Source organism: Pseudophryne corroboree (genome assembly GCF_028390025.1).
Source record: "Pseudophryne corroboree isolate aPseCor3 chromosome 3 unlocalized genomic scaffold, aPseCor3.hap2 SUPER_3_unloc_56, whole genome shotgun sequence".
In the NCBI taxonomy this organism is placed as follows: domain Eukaryota; kingdom Metazoa; phylum Chordata; class Amphibia; order Anura; family Myobatrachidae; genus Pseudophryne; species Pseudophryne corroboree.
Genome location: NW_026967548.1, coordinates 647,272 through 664,093, shown reverse-complemented (window position 1 = coordinate 664,093; position 16,822 = coordinate 647,272). Strand labels below are relative to the sequence as shown.

At 47.9% G+C, this 16,822-nt stretch overlaps 1 protein-coding gene across 1 annotated transcript in view; it reads right to left on the bottom strand.

Annotated features, from left to right (window-relative positions):
* Window positions 1–348: 348 nt before the first annotated feature.
* LOC134984452 (zinc finger protein OZF-like) overlaps window positions 349–16,822 on the bottom strand; it is a 176,399-nt gene continuing 159,925 nt past the window's right edge. The window contains exon 5 of the mRNA XM_063950029.1: window positions 349–2,291. Within this exon, the coding sequence (XP_063806099.1) occupies window positions 1,267–2,291 (1,025 nt within the window). The 3' untranslated portion in view covers window positions 349–1,266. The remainder of the gene's footprint in view (window positions 2,292–16,822) is intronic.

Below are 16,822 nucleotides of genomic sequence, written 5' to 3'. Positions count from 1 at the left end.
GGCGCACCAAGTGATCGAACCCTCTGGAGCTAATGGTGTCCAGTAGCCGAGAAGCAGAGCCTTGAAACTCACAGAAGTAGGTCCTGCTTCTCTCCCCTCAGTCCCACGCTGCAGGGAGCCTGTAGCCAGCAGGTCTCCCTGAAAATAAAAAACCTAACAAAGTCTTTCAGAGAAACTCAGTAGAGCTCCCCTAGTGTGTGACCCAACACTCCTGGGCACAAAGTCTAACTGAGGTCTGGAGGAGGGGCATAGAGGGAGGAGCCAGTTCACACCCAGTTTAAGTCTTTACAGTGTGTCCAAGCTCCTGCGGATGTGTCTATACCCCATGGTCCTTTTGGAATCCCCAGCATCCTCTAGGACGTATGAGAAATAGAGGTACATTAATGAAAAGCGTGAGTAACAGTCATCAGTCTGCTTGTGAAGGACTCTAGAGTGGAGGCCTCTTGGACTGTGCAAGGCAGTGAGTTCCATGGTCAGGGCTACAAAGCTAAATGTTCAACCCTTAAATGAATGACAGGAGATTCTTGGTACTGCTGGTAACAGTCCATCTGTAGAAGCAAGCAAGCAGGGCAGTAAGGAGGCAGGAGCTGCTTCTAGTACCTTGGACCATGTAATGTTGGGCTGGGAAGGTCAGTTAGCCAATAATTAAATAGATTTGTCATCTTACAGGCAGCCGGTGGAGGGAGTAGAGAATGGGTGTTATGCGGCAGGAACGGGTTAGGTAACAGCTTGGCTGCTGCATTCTGTACTAGCTGCAAGCTCTGTAATTCTTTTGCTGGATGACCCAGGTAGATGGCATTGCAGTAGTCTATGAACTTCTGAGGGAATCAAGAGCTTGATTCTGGCTATGGTCCACAGATGGAAGAATGAGGATTTGTATGTGGCAAATACCTGATGTCAGTGTCAGCCACATACCAGGACAACACACAGATTCAGCACATGTTCAGTATTTTCAATTCTGAACACCAAAGCGTAAATCCAGATGGTTGGTAAAGCTGTAGTCTTGTCCTTTGTTGGTGAGCTTCTATTATGTTTCACAAAGACTGAGTCACAGCCAACTGGCATCATCCACCCCTGGCGCTCAGCTAGACAACCATTTAGGATTGGTATTAGGTTCTCAGTACATGGAGCAAAAAGCAGGTAATCAGCATAGCAGTGGTAGACCAGGCAATTATGTCTGATTATATCACCCAGTGGTAGCATGTATATTTTATAAAGCATAGGAGATAGGATTCACCCTTGAGGAACATTGCATGACAGTGATAATTATACTCCAGAAGATGTAAATGGTTCCGTACTTGGGTAATGTCTAATGTGTTCAACAAGAGCGGATTTATTTCTCTCACAGCATGAAAATGACTTTTCACCTGTGTGACTTCTCTGATGTGTAACAAGATTTGATTTCTGTGCAAAACATTTCCCACACTCAGAACAGGAATACGGCTTCTCACCTGTGTGACTCCTCTGATGTGTAACAAGATTTGATTTCTGTGCAAAACATTTCCCACACTCAGAACAGGAATACGGCATCTCACCTGTGTGACTTCTCTGATGTGTGACAAGATCTGATTTCCGTACAAAACATTTCCCACACTCAGAACAGGAATACGGCTTCTCACCTGTGTGACTTCTCTGATGTCTAACAAGAGCTGATTTAAATGCGAAACATTTCCCACACTCAGAACAGGCAAACGGCATTTCACCTGTGTGACTTCTCTGATGTGGAACAAGATATGATTTAAATGCAAAACATTTCCCACACTCAGAACAGGAATATGGCTTCTCACCTGTGTGACTTCTCTGATGTGTGACAAGATCTGATTTCCATACAAAACATTTCCCACACTCAGAACAGGAATACGGCTTCTCACCTGTATGACTTATCTGATGTATAACAAGATATGATTTAAATGCGAAACATTTCCCACACTCAGAACAGGAAAACGGCATCTCACCTGTGTGACGTCTCTGATGTGTAACAAGAGCTGATTTCTGTGTAAAACATTTCCCACACTCAGAACATGAAAATGGCTTCTCACCTGTGTGACTTCTCTGATGTGTAACAAGATCTGATTTCCATGAAAAACATTTCCCACACTCAGAACAGGAAAACGGCTTCTCACCTGTGTGATTTCTCTGATGTGTAGCAAGATTTGAGTTGCATGCAAAACATTTCCCACACTCAGAACAGGAAAACGGCTTCTCACCTGTGTGACTTCTCTGATGTGTAACAAGAGCTGATTTCTTTGTAAAACATTTCCCACACTCAGAACATATCAGTGGCCTCTCACCTGCCTTAGCTGGATGATGGGTAATAAGCTTTGTGTTCTGTGTAAAACATTTGGTATCTATAGAACAGGGAAACTCTGTATCTACTCTCAGAGCTGTAACAGATGCACCAATATCAGAGTGATCAGGAGAACATTTCCCAGGATCAGAGGGATCAGCTGATAGAGCTGGATGTATAATTGGGGTAATGGGGTTATCTCCTGGAGAATCCTGTCTACTGTCATTATCTTTTATGTCACAATCCGGGGATAACATTAGATGTCCTTCTGAGATATTTCTGCTTGTGTGTCCACCTGCTGGAAATAAAATACATTATGGAAAATAAGATTTTACTCACTGGTAAATCTATTTCTCCTAGTCCGTAGTGGATGCTGGGAACTCCGTAAGGACCATGGGGAATAGCGGCTCCGCAGGAGACTGGGCACAACTAAAAGAAAGCTTTAGAACTAACTGGTGTGCACTGGCTCCTCCCCCTATGACCCTCCTCCAGACCTCAGTTAGGATACTGTGCCCGGAAGAGCTGACACAATAAGGAAGGATTTTTGAATCCCGGGTAAGACTCATACCAGCCACACCAATCACACCGTATAACTCGTGATTTTAAACCCAGTTAACAGTATGATAACAATGGAGCCTCTGAACAGATTGCTCTCAACAATAACCCGTTTTAGTTAACAGTAACTATGTACAAGTAATGCAGACAATCCGCACTTGGGATGGGCGCCCAGCATCCACTACGGACTATGAGAAATAGATTTACCGGTGAGTAAAATCTTATTTTCTCTAACATCCTAGTGGATGCTGGGAACTCCGTAAGGACCATGGGGATTATACCAAAGCTCCCAAACGGGGGGGAGAGTGCGGGTGACTCTGCAGCACCGAATGAGCGAACTCCAGGTCCTCTTCAGCCAGGGTGTCAAACTTGTAAAACTTTGCAAAAGTATTTGACCCTGACCAAGTCGCGGCTCGGCAAAGTTGTAAAGCCGAGACCCCTCGGGCGGCCGCCCAAGATGAGCCCACCTTCCTCGTGGAATGGGCTTTCACTGATTTAGGATGCGGCAGTCCTGCCGCAGAATGTGCAAGCTGAATTGTGCTACAAATCCAGCGAGCAATGGTCTGCTTTGAAGCAGGAGCACCCAGCTTGTTGGGTGCATACAGGATAAACAGCGAGTCAGTTTTCCTGACTCCAGCCGTCCTGGAAACATAAATTCTCAGGGCCCTGACCACGTCCAGTAACTTGGCATCCTCCAAGTCCCTAGTAGCCACAGGCACCACAATAGGTTGGTTCAAGTGAAAAGCTGATACCACCTTCAGGAGAAAATGAGGACGAGTCCTCAACTCTGCCCTATCCGTATGGAAAATCAGATAAGGGCTTTTACAAGATAAAGCCGCCAATTCTGACACACGCCTGGCCGAAGCCAGGGCCAACAGCATGACCATTTTCCACATGAGATATTTCAAATCCACGGTTTTAAGTGGCTCGAACCAATGTGATTTCAAGAACCCCAAAACCACATTGAGATCCCAAGGTGCCACTGGAGGCACAAAAGGGGGCTGAATATGCAGCACGCACTTCACAAATGTCTGAACTTCAGGCAGTGAAGCCAATTCTTTTTGGAAGAAAATTGACAGACGAAATCTGTACCTTAATGGATCCTAATTTTAGGCCCATATTCACCCCTGCTTGCAGGAAATGCAGAAAACGACCCAGTTGAAACTCCTCCGTTGGGTCCTTTTTGGCCTCACACCAAGCAACATATTTTCGCCAAATGCGGTGATAATGTTTTGCCGTGACATCCTTCCTGGCTTTGATCAGGGTAGGGATGACTTCCTCCGGAATACCCTTTTCCTTCAGGATCCGGTGTTCAACCGCCATGCCGTCAAACGCAGCCGCGGTAAGTCTTGGAATAGACAGGGCCCCTGCTGGAGCAGGTCCCATCTTAGCGGTAGAGGCCATGGGTCCTCTATGAGCATCTCTTGAAGTTCCAGGTACCAAGCTCTTCTTGGACAATCTGGAACCACGAGCATCGTTCTTACTCCGCTCCTTCGCACAATTCTCAGTACCTTTGGAATGAGAGGCAGAGGAGGGAACACATAAACCGACTGGTACACCCACGGTGTCACTAGAGCGTCCACAGCTATCGCCTGAGGGTCCCTTGACCTGGCGCAATACCTTTCTAGTTTTTTGTTGAGGCGGGACGCCATCATGTCCACCTTTGGTCGTTCCCAACGGTTTACAATCATTTGGAAAACTTCCGGATGAAGTCCCCATTCTCCCGGGTGGAGGTCGTGTCTGCTGAGGAAGTCTGCTTCCCAGTTGTCTACTCCCGGGATGAACACTGCTGTCAGTGCTGACACATGATTTTCCGCCCATCGGAGAATCTTTGTCGCTTCTGCCATCGCGCTCCTGCTTCTTGTGCCGCCCTGTCTGTTTACATGGGCGACCACTGTGATGTTGTCTGATTGTATCAGTACCGGCTGGTTTTGAAGCAGAGGTCTTGCCTGGCTTAGGGAGTTGTAGATGGCCCTTAGTTCCAGGATATTTATGTGAAGTGAAATTTCCTGGTTTGACCACAGTCCCTGGAAATTTCGTCCCTGTGTGACTGCCCCCCAGCCTCGAAGGCTGGCATCCGTAGTTACCAGGACCCAGTCCTGTATCCCGAATCTGTGGCCCTCTAGAAGATGAGCACTCTGCAGCCACCACAGTAGCGACACCCTGGTCCTTGGCGACAGGGTTATCCGCCGATGCATCTGAAGATGCGATCCGGACCACTTGTCCAACAGGTCCCACTGTAAGGTTCTTGCGTGGAATCTGCCGAATGGAATTGCTTCGTACGAAGCTACCATCTTTCCCAGGACTTTCGTGCATTGATGCGCTGACACCTGTCCTGGCTTTAGAAGGTTTCTTACTAGAGATGACAACCCCTTTTTTTTTTTTCCTCTGGAAGAAACACTTTTTTCTGGTCTGTATCCAGAATCATCCCCAGGAACAGAAGACGTGTCGTGGGGACCAGCTGTGACTTTGGGATGTTGAGAATCCAACCATGCTGTTGTAGCACTTCCTGAGAAAGTGCTACCCCCACCAGCAACTGCTCCCTGGACCTCGCCTTTATCAGGAGATCGTCCAAGTACGGGATAATTGAAACCCCTTTCTTTTGAAGGAGAATCATAATTTCGGCCATTACCTTGGTAAAGACCCTCGGTGCCGGGATAACCCAAACGGCAGCGTCTGGAACTGGTAATGACAGTCCTGTACCACAAACCTGAGGTACTCCTGGTGAGGAGGGTAAATGGGGACATGCAGGTAAGCATCCTTGATGTCCAGAGATACCATGTAATCCCCCTCCTCCAGGCTGGAGATAACCGCTCTGAGCGATTCCATCTTGAACTTGAACTTTTTGATATACTTGTTCAAGGATTTTAAATTTAAAATGGGTCTCACCGAACCGTCCGGTTCCGGTACCACAAACATTGTGGAATAATACCCCTTTCCTTGTTGAAGGAGAGGTACCCTGTTTATCACTTGCTGGGAATACAGCTTGTGAATTGCCTGTAACACCGCCTCTCTGTCAGAGAGTGTTGTTGGTAAGGCAGATTTTAGGAAAACGGCGTGGGGGAGGCGTCTCGAATTCCAGAATGTACCCCTGAGATACTACCTGAAGGATCCAGGGATCCACCTGTGAGCGAGCCCACTGTGTGCTGAAATTCCTGAGACGTGCCCCCACCGTACCTAGATCCGCCTGTGAAGCCCCATCGTCATGCTGTGGACTTGGCGGAAGCGGGGGAGGACTCCTGGTCCTGGGAACTGGCTGTATGCTGCAGCTTTTTTCCCTTACCTCTGCCTTTTGGCAAAAAAGAGGCGCCTCTTGCCCTTATGGGGCCGAAAGGACTGTGCTTGATAATACGGTGCTTTCTTTTGCTGCGAGGTAACCTGGGGCAGAAAAGTTGATTTTCCAGCTGTTGCCGTGGAAACGAGGTCTGACAGACCTTCCCCAAACAGCTCCACCCCTTTATAAGGCAAAATCTCCATGTGCCTTTTTGAATCGGCATCCCCTGACCACTGCCGAGTCCATAATCCAGTCTAGCGGAAATGGACATTGCACTTACTTTTGATGCCAGTCGGCAAATATCCCTCTGTGCATCACGCATGTATAAGAGAGCATCTTTTATATGCTCTAAAGTCAGTAAAATATTGTCCCTATCCAGGGTCTCAATATTCTCTGTCAGGGAATCCGACCACGCAACCGCAGCACTACACATCCATGCTGAGGCTATAGCTGGTCGTAGTATAACACCAGTGTGTGTGTATATAGACTTTAGGATAGTCTCCTGCTTTCTGTCAGCAGGCTCTTTAAGGGCGGCCGTATCCGGAGACGGTAGTGCCACCTTCTTTGACAAACGTGTGAGCGCTTTATCAACCCTAGGGGGTGTTTCCCAACGTGACCTATCCTCTGGCGGGAAAGGGTACGCTGCCAATAGCCGTTTAGAAATTACTAATTTCTTATCGGGGGAAGTCCATGCTTCTTCACAAACTTCATTTAATTCCTCAGATGCAGGAAAAACTACTGGTAGTTTTTTCTCACCAAACATAATACCCTTTTTTGTGGTACCTGGGGTAATATCAGTAATGTGTAATACATTTTTCATTGCCTCAATCATGTAACGTGTGGCCCTATTGGAAGTTACAGTCGTCTCCTCATCGTCGACACTGGAGTCGGTATCCGTGTCAACGTCTGTGTCTGCCATCTGAGGTAACTGGCGTTTTACAGCCCCTGATGGCCTTTGAGACGCCTGGACAGGCACAAGCTGAGTTGCCGGCTGTCCCATGTCGTCAAGCCTTTTATGTAAGGAGTTGACACTTTCCCGTAATTCCTTCCATAAGTCCATCCACACAGGTGTCGACCCCGCAGGGGGTGACATCACATTTACCGGCATTTGCTCCGCCTCCACATAATTTTCCTCCTCATACATGTCGACACAGCCATACCGACACACAGCACACACACAGGGAATGCTCTAAAAGAGGACAGGACCCCACAAAGCCCTTTGGAGAGACAGAGGGAGAGTATGCCAGCACACACCAGAGCACTATATACACTGGGGTGACACCTATACAGAGTGTTTTCCCCTATAGCTGCATAGAATAACTATAATGCGCCTAAAATATGTGCCCCCCTCTCTTTTTTACCCTTTTCTGTAGTGCAGGACTGCAGGGGAGAGCCAGGGAGCCTTCCTTCCAGCGGAACTGTGAGGGAAAATGGTGCCGGTATGCTGAGGGAGATAGCTCCGCCCCTTTTTCGGCGGACTTTAGGAAATCTGGCAGGGGTTAATTTACACCTATATAGCCCCTGGGGCTATATATGGTGTATATTTGCCAGCCAAGGTGTTATTTATTGCTGCTCAGGGCGCCCCCCCCCCCAGCGCCCTGCACCCATCAGTGACCGGAGTGTGAGGTGTGCATGAGGAGCAATGGCGCACAGCTGCAGTGCTGTGCGCTACCTTGGAGAAGACAGAAGTCTTCAGCCGCCGATTTTCCGGACCTTCTTGCTTCTGGCTCTGTAAGGGGGACGGCGGCGCGGCTCCGGGAACGGACATCGAGGTCGGGTCCTGCGTTCAATCCCTCTGGAGCTAATGGTGTCCAGTAGCCTAAGAAGCCCAAGCTGGCTGCAAGCAGGCAGGTTCGCTTCTTCTCCCCTTAGTCCCTCGTAGCAGTGAGCCTGTTGCCAGCAGGTCTCACTGAAAATAAAAAACCTAAACTATAATTTCTTTTCTAGGAGGCTCAGGAGAGCCCCTAGTGTGCATCCAGCTCGGCCGGGCACAAAGATCTAACTGAGGTCTGGAGGAGGGTCATAGGGGGAGGAGCCAGTGCACACCAGTTAGTTCTAAAGCTTTCTTTTAGTTGTGCCCAGTCTCCTGCGGAGCCCGCTATTCCCCATGGTCCTTACGGAGTTCCCAGCATCCACTAGGACGTCAGAGAAATATAAAATAAGTAGACAAGACCCAGGGTGTTACAGGATACAATATATAATTCTATAACTGACATGTTTTACCTGTAATCATTTTTATGTGTATTAAAAAAAAAAAAAAGATAGGATGCTTAGACTGGAGCTTGATCAACACTGAACGCTCATCTGGGATTACTAGAGGTGACATGGACGCTCATGTGGGATTACTAGAGGTGACATGGACGCTCATGTGGGATTACTAGAGGCGACATGGATGCTCATGGGGGATTACTAGAGGTGACATGGACGCTCATGGGGAATTACTAGAGGTGACACGGACGCTCATGTGGGATTACTAGAGGTGACACGGACGCTCATGTGGGATTACTAGAGGCGACATGGATGCTCATGGGGGATTACTAGAGGTGACATGGACGCTCATGGGGGATTACTAGAGGTGACATGGACGCTCATGGGGGATTACTGGAGGTGACACTGATGCTCGTGGGATTACTAGAGGTGACATGGATGCTCATGTGGGATTACTAGAGGTGACATGGCCGCTCATGTGGGATTACTGGAGGAGACATGGCCGCTCATGTGGGATTACTAGAGGTGACATGGATGCTCATGTGGGATTACTGGAGGAGACATGGACGCTCGTGTGGGATTACTGGAGGTGACATGGACGCTCATGTGGGATTACTAGACATGGTTGTAATAATAAAACACCAAAGAAGAGAAAATGCTGTCCTGCTTGCGGACTTATAAATAATAGGATTTTAATACCTGCCGGTAAATCCTTTTCTCTGAGTCCGTAGAGGATGCTGGGGTCATCAATAGAACCATGGGGTATAGACAGGATCCGCAGGAGAAATGGGCACTTTAAGACTTTAATAAGGGCGTGAACTGGCTCCTCCCTCTATGCCCCTCCTCCAGACCTCAGTTATAGGAACTGTGCCGAGGGAGACGGACATTAGGTTGGTTTATATGAAAAGAAGAAACCACCTTCTGCAGAAACTGTTGACGAGTTCTCAACTCTGCTCTATCTTCATGGAAGATCAAATAAGGGCTCTTGTGAGACTAGGCCGCCAATTCGGACACCCGCCGTGCAGATGCCAAGGCCAATAAAATGACCACTTTCCAAGTGAGGAATTTCAAATCCACCTTTTGAAAAAGGTTCAAACAGTGAGATTGAAGGAACTGTAACATCACGTTAAGGTCCCAAGGTGCCACAGGAGGCACAAAAGGTGGTTGGATGTGTAACACCCCCTTTACAAACGTTTGCACCTCAGGAAGTGAGGCCAATTGTTTCTGAAAGAAAACTGACAATGCAGAAATTTGTACTTTAATGGATCCTAATGTAAGGCCCGCATCCACTCCAGCTTGTAAAAAGTGGAGAAAACGTCCAAGTAAAAATTTTTTCGCATAAGCCTTCTTGGACTCGCACCAGGAAATATATTTCCTCCAAATGTGGTGATCGTGTTTTGCCGTAACATCCTTTCTATCCTGAATAAGAGTGGGAATGACTTCACTGGGAATACCCTTCTGGGCTAGAATCTGGCGTTCATCCGCCATGCCGTCAAACGTAGCCGCAGTAAATCTTGATACTGACACGGCCCCTGCTGTAACAGGTCCTCTCGTAGAGGAAGCAGCCAGGGATTTCCTATGCGTAAATCCTGAAGATCGGGATACCAAGCCCTCCTTGGCCAATCTGGAACAATGAGGATCGTTGGAACCTTTCTTCTTCTTATAATTTTTAACACTCTCGGAATGAGAGGAAGTGGAGGGAACACATACCGACTGAAACACCCACGGTGTCACCAGAGCGCTCACCGCTATGGTTTGAGGGTACCTTGACCTGGCGCAATCATTTTGGAGTTTCTTGTTGAGCCGAGACGCCATCATGTCTACTTGGGGAGTACCCCAGCGACTTGTCACTTCTGTGAAGACTCCTGGATGGAGATCGTGTCTACTGAGGAAGTCTGCTTCCCAGTTGTCCACTCCTGGAATGAAGATAACTGACAGAGCGCTTAGATGTTTCTCCACCCAGCGGAGAATCCTTGTGGCTTCTGTCATTGCTGCTCTGCTTTTTGTTCCGCCCTGGCTGTTGATGTAAACTACTGCTGTTACATTCTCCGACTGGATGAGGAAGGGTCGACTTTGAAAAAGGCGTTCAGTTTGTAGAAGGCCGTTGTAAATGGCCCTTAATTCCAGAACGTTTATGTGGAGACAAGTCTCCTGACTTGACCATCTTCCTTGCACCCCAACCCCAGGGACTTGCATCCGTGGTCACTAGAATCCAATCCTGAATACCGAACCTGCGTCCCTCGAGGAGGTGAGAACTGTGCAGCCACCATAGCAGTGATATTCTTGTCTTTGAGGACAGGACTATCGTCCGTTGCATGTGTAGGTGGGAACCGGACCACTTGTCCAACAGGTCCCACTGGAATACTCTGGCATGGAATCTGCCAAACTGAATGGCCTCGTAGGCCGCCACCATCTTTCCCAGCAAGCGAGTGCATTGATGGATCGACACTCTGGTTGATTTTAAGATTTGTTCCAGAGCTTTTTCTTCCGGAAGAAAAACTCTCTGTAGTTCTGTGTCCAGATTCATCCCCAGAGACGACAGGTGAGTCGTAGGGATCAACTGAGATTTCAGCAGGTTGAGGAGCCAGCCATGTTGTTGCAACACCTTCAGGGACAGTGCAATGTTCTGTAACAACTTGTCCCTGCATCTGGCTTTCATCAGGAGATCGTCCAAGTATGGGATAATCATGACACCTTGCATGCGAAGAAGAATCATCATCTCCGCCATCACTTGGGTAAAAATCCTCTGAGCCGTGGACAGCCCAAATGGCAACGTCTGAAATTGGTAATGACAATCCTGAACCACAAAGCGCAGGAAGGCCTGATGAGGAGGATAAATGGGAACATGTAGGTAGGCATCCTTTATGTCTAAGGAGACCATAAAGTCCCCTTCCTCCAGACTGGAGATCACTGCTCTGAGAGACTCCATCTTGAATTTCTGCAGAAAGTAATTTAGGTTAAGGTTGAGGATCGGTCTGACCGAGCCGTCCGGCTTCGGAACCACAAATAAACTGGAATAAAAGCCTTGTCCCTGTTGCGCAGGGGGAACCGTGATAATGACCTGGTTCTGACACAATTTTTGTATTGCGTCGCACACTACCTCTCTGCCAGTCAGAGAAGCTGGCAAGGCTGATTTTAATAATCGGCGAGGGGGAACGTCTTAAAATTTTAGTTTGTACCCTTGTGACACAATTTTTAAAATCCAAGGTTCCAGGCCCGAGCAAACCCAGACCTGGCTAAAGAGCTTGAGACGTGCCCCAACCGGCGAGGACTCCCGCAGGGAAACCCCAGCGTCATGCGGTGGACTTGGCAGAAGCCGGGGAGGACTTCTGTTCTTGGGAGGCAGAGAAGCCTGGGTTTCTTTTACCTCTTTCCCTGCCTCTAGCAGCAAGGAAGGCAGAGCCTCTTCCTCTTCGGTATCTATTGGGCCGAAAGGACTGCATTTGATGATGCGTTTTCTTATGTTTTGGGGGAACATAAGGTAAAAATTACGATTTTCCAGCAGTAGCTGTAGAGACTAGGTCTGTAACCGGTAGGTATTAAAATCCTATTTTTTCATACGTCCTAAAGGATGCTGGGGATGCTTCAAAACCATGGGGTTTATACCAATGCTCTAGAACGGGCGGGAGAGTGCAGATGACTCTGCAGCACCGACTGATCAAACATGAGGTCCTCCTCAGCCAGGGTATCAAACTTGTAAAACTTCACAAAGTTGTTTGAACCCGATCAAGTAGCAGCTCGCCAAAGTTGTAATGCCGAAACCCCTCGGGCAGCCGCCCAGAATGAGTCCACCTTTCTGGTAGAATGAGCTTTCACCGATTTCGGTAACGGTAACCCTGCCGTAGAATGAGCCTGCTGAATCGTATTACAGATCCAGCGTGCAATAGTCTGCTTGGAAGCAGGAGCCCCAATCTTGTTGTGAGCACACAGGACAAACAGAGCCTCTGTTTTCCTAATCTGCACCGTTCTGGCGACATAGATTTTCAAAGCTCTGACCACATTGAGACTTCGATTCCGCCAAGGCATCAGTAGCCACTGGCACCACAATAGGCTGGTTTACGTGAAATGAGGAAACCACTTTTGGTAGAAATTGCTGATGAGTTCTCAACTCCGCTCTATCAGCATGGAAGATTAAATAGGGGCTTTTGTGAGACAAAGCCGCCAATTCAGAAACTCACCTTTATGACGCCAAGGCCAACAACATGACTACTTTCCAAGTAAGGAATTTTAACTCAACCTTACGTAAAGGTTCAAACCAAGGAGATTGCAGGAACTGCAACACCACATTAAGATCCCACGGTGCCACTGGGGGCCCAAATGGAGGTTGTATGTGCAGCACACCCGACGAAGGTCTGAACTTCCGGAAGGTAGGGCAATTCTTTCTGAAAGAAAATTGATAAGGCTGAAATTTGTTCCGCCCTGGCGGTTTACGTACGCCACTGCTGTTATGTTGTCTGATTGAATCAAGACGGGCAGACCGCGAAGATATTCCGCTTGCAGAATGCCGTTGTAAATGGCCCTTAATTCCAGAATGTTTATGTGCAGACAAGCTTCCTGGCTTGACCATTTTCCCTGAAAGTTTCACCCCTGTGTGACTGCTCCCCAGCCTCGGAGACTTGCATCCGTGGTCACCAGGATCCAATCCTGAATCCCGAACCTGCGTCCCTCCAGAAGGTGAGAACTGTGCAGCCACCACAGAAAGAAGATCCTGGTCCTGGAAGATAGGAGTATTTTCCGGTGCATGTCCAGGTGAGACCCGGACCACTTGTCCAACAGGTCCCACTGAAACACCCCTGGCATGGAACCTGCCATACAGAATGGCTTTGTAGGCCACCACCATCTTCCCCAGCAATCGAGTGCATTGAAGAACTGACACTTTTGCCGGTTTCAGAATCTGTTTTACCATGTTCTGTATTTCCAGAGCCTTTTCCACTGGAAGAAAAACTCTCCGTAATTCTGTATCCAGAATCATACCCAAGAACGACAGGCGTGTCGTCGGATCCCACTGCCATCTTCTGCCGTCACTGAAGTCTTCTGATCTTCCTTTACTCATCCGGCTTCTTTCTTCTGGCTCTGTGAGGGGGGTGACGGCGCGGCTCCGGGAACAAGCAGCTAGGCGCACCAAGTGATCTGAACCTCTGGAGCTAATGGTGTCCAGTAGCCTAAGAAGCAGAGCCCTTAAACGCACAGAAGTAGGTCCTGCTTCTCCCCCCTCACTCCCACGATGCAGAGAGCCTGTAGCCAGCAGGTCTCCCTGAAAATTATAAATCTAAATAAAGTATTTTTTCTGAGAAACTGTGGAGAGCTCCTAAGTGTATCCAGTATCGCTGGGCACAGAATCTAACTGGAGTCTGGAGGAGGGGCATAGAGGGAGGAGCCAGTTCACACCCCTTTTAAAGTCTTAAAGTGCCCATGTCTCCTGCGGATCCCATCTTTACCCCATGGTTCTCAAAGCGTCCCCAGCATCCTCTACGACGTATGAGAAAACGCTCTACATGTGATATTTGTCATGGATAGCCTTGTGTTAGAAACACCCAACTGAGAACAGGGCTGATGACAGAGGAGGGTGTAGGATAAGAGATTGCTGTAGTGATTGAGCAATGAGAATATGTGACTTCTGTAATAAGTGTTTATTACTAACCTGTGCTGATATCTGTAGGGATCTCCTCCTCCTTACACTGCTGATCAACCCTCACATACGTCTCTTCTTCTCCCTCTATATCTTCTGCCTTTACATCAGTCACATACGTCTCTTCTTCTCCCTCTATATCTTCTGTCTTCATATCAGTCACATACGTCTCTTCTTCTCCCTCTATATCTTCTGTCTTTATATCAGTCACATACTTCTCTTCTTCTCCCTCTGTATCTTCTGCCTTTATATCGGTCACATACGTCTCTTCTTCTCCCTCTGTATCTTCTGCCTTTATATCAGTCACATCCGTCTCTTCTTCTCCCTCTATATCTTCTGCCTTTATATCATTCACATACGTCTCTTCTTCTCCCTCTATATCTTCTTCCTTTATATCAGTCACATACGTCTCTTCTTCTCCCTCTGTATCTTCTGCCTTTATATCAGTCACATACGTCTCTTCTTCTCCCTCTATATCTTCAGCCTTTATATCAGTAACATATGTCTCTTCTTCTACCTCTGTACCTTCTATTTTAATATCAGACAGACATTCTACCTAAAAAAACAAAACACTATAATGACATTTGCATACAGTCAGATTAAACTGAGGTGAAACAGTATAAGAGTGTATAAGACACAGCTCCTCTACAGATCATATAGTGACAGTCACTTTAGTATATTGGGGAGACCCTAAATCCCACCTACCTGATCCTCCTGTGGGATCCTGTGATTCTCCTCTGTACAATCCTGGGAATACAGAGGACGGGGACATCTCTCTGGGGTATCTCTGTTACTGGGCCCATCTGTAGGAGACACACAGTGACTGAGTACAGTGTATATAATAAGAATTTACTTACCGATAAATCTATTTCTCGTAGTCCGTAGTGGATGCTGGGACTCCGTCAGGACCATGGGGAATAGCGGCTCCGCAGGAGACTGGGCACAAAAGTAAAAGCTTTAGGACTACCCGGTGTGCACTGGCTCCTCCCCCTATGACCCTCCTCCAAGCCTCAGTTAGGATACTGTGCCCGGACGAGCGTACACAATAAGGAAGGATTTTTGAATCCGGGTAAGACTCATACCAGCCACACCAATCACACCATATAACTTGTGATCTAAACCCAGTTAACAGTATGATAACATGAGGAGCCTCCAGAACAGATGGCTCACTACAACAAAACCCGAATTTTTTGGCAACAATAACTATGTACAAGTATTGCAGACAATCCGCACTTGGGATGGGCGCCCAGCATCCACTACGGACTACGAGAAATAGAATTATCGGTAAGGAAATTCTTATTTTCTCTGACGTCCTTGTGGATGCTGGGACTCCGTCAGGACCATGGGGATTATACCAAAGCTCCCAAACGGGCGGGAGAGTGCGGATGACTCTGCAGCACCGAATGAGAGAACTCCAGGTCCTCCTTAGCCAGGGTATCAAATTTGTAGAATTTTACAAACGTGTTTTCCCCTGACCACGTAGCTGCTCGGCAAAGTTGTAAAGCCGAGACCCCTCAGGCAGCCGTCCAAGATGAGCCCACCTTCCTTGTGGAATGGGCATTGACAGATTTTGGCTGTGGCAGGCCTGCCACAGAATGTGCAAGCTGAATTGTACTACAAATCCAACGAGCAATAGTCTGCTTAGAAGCAGGAGCACCCAGCTTGTTGGGTGCATATAATATAAACAGCAAGTCAGATTTCCTGACTCCAGCCGTCCTGGAAACATATATTTTCAGGGCCCTGACTACATCCAGTAACTTGGAATCCTCCAAGTCCCCAGTAGCCGCAGGCTCCACAATAGGTTGGTTCAGGTGAAACGCTGAAACCACCTTAGGGAGAAATTGAGGGCGAGTCCTCAATTTCGCCCTATCAAAATGAAAAATCAGGTAAGGGCTTTTATAGGATAAAGCCGCCAATTCTGATACGCACCTGGCTGAAGCCAGGGCCAACAGCATTACCACTTTCCATGTGAGATATTTTAAATCCACTGTGGCAAGTGGTTCGAACCAATGTGATTTTAGGCATCCCAAAACCACTTTGAGATCCCAGGGTGCCACTGGAGGCACAAAGGGAGGCTGTATATGCACTACCCCCTTTACAAAAGTCTGGACTTCAGGAACTGAAGCCAATTCTTTCTGGAAGAAAATCGACAAGGCCGAAATTTGAACCTTAATGGATCCTAATTTTAGGCCCATGGACAGTCCTGTTTGCAGGAAATGCAGGAAACGACCTAGTTGAAATTCCTCTGTCGGGGCCTTCCTGGCCTCGCACCACGCAACATATTTCCTCCAAATACGGTGATAATGTTGTGCAGTTACATCCTTCCTGGCTTTGATCAGGGTAGGGATGACTTCATCTGGAATGCCTTTTTCCTTCAGGATCCGGCGTTCAACCGCCATGCCGTCAAACGCAGCCGCGGTAAGTCTTGGAACAGACAGGGTCCTTGCTGAAGCAGGTCCCTTCTTAGAGGTAGAGGCCATGGATCCTCCGTGAGCATCTCTTGAAGTTCCGGGTACCAAAACCTTCTTGGCCAATCCGGAGCCACGCGTATAGTTCTTACTCCTCTCCGTCTTATAATCCTCAGTACCTTTGGTATGAGAGGCAGAGGAGGGAACACATACACTGACTGGTACACCTAAGGTGTTACCAGAGCGTCCACCGCTATTGCCTGAGGGTCCCTTGACCTGGCGCAATACCTGTCTAGTTTTTTGTTGAGGCGGGACGCCATCATGTCCACCTTTGGTTTTTCCCAACGGTTTACAATTACTTGGAAGACTTCTGGATGAAGTCCCCACTCTCCCGGGTGGAGATCGTGTCTGCGGAGAAAATCTGCTTCCCAGTTGTCCACTCCGGGAATGAACACTGCTGA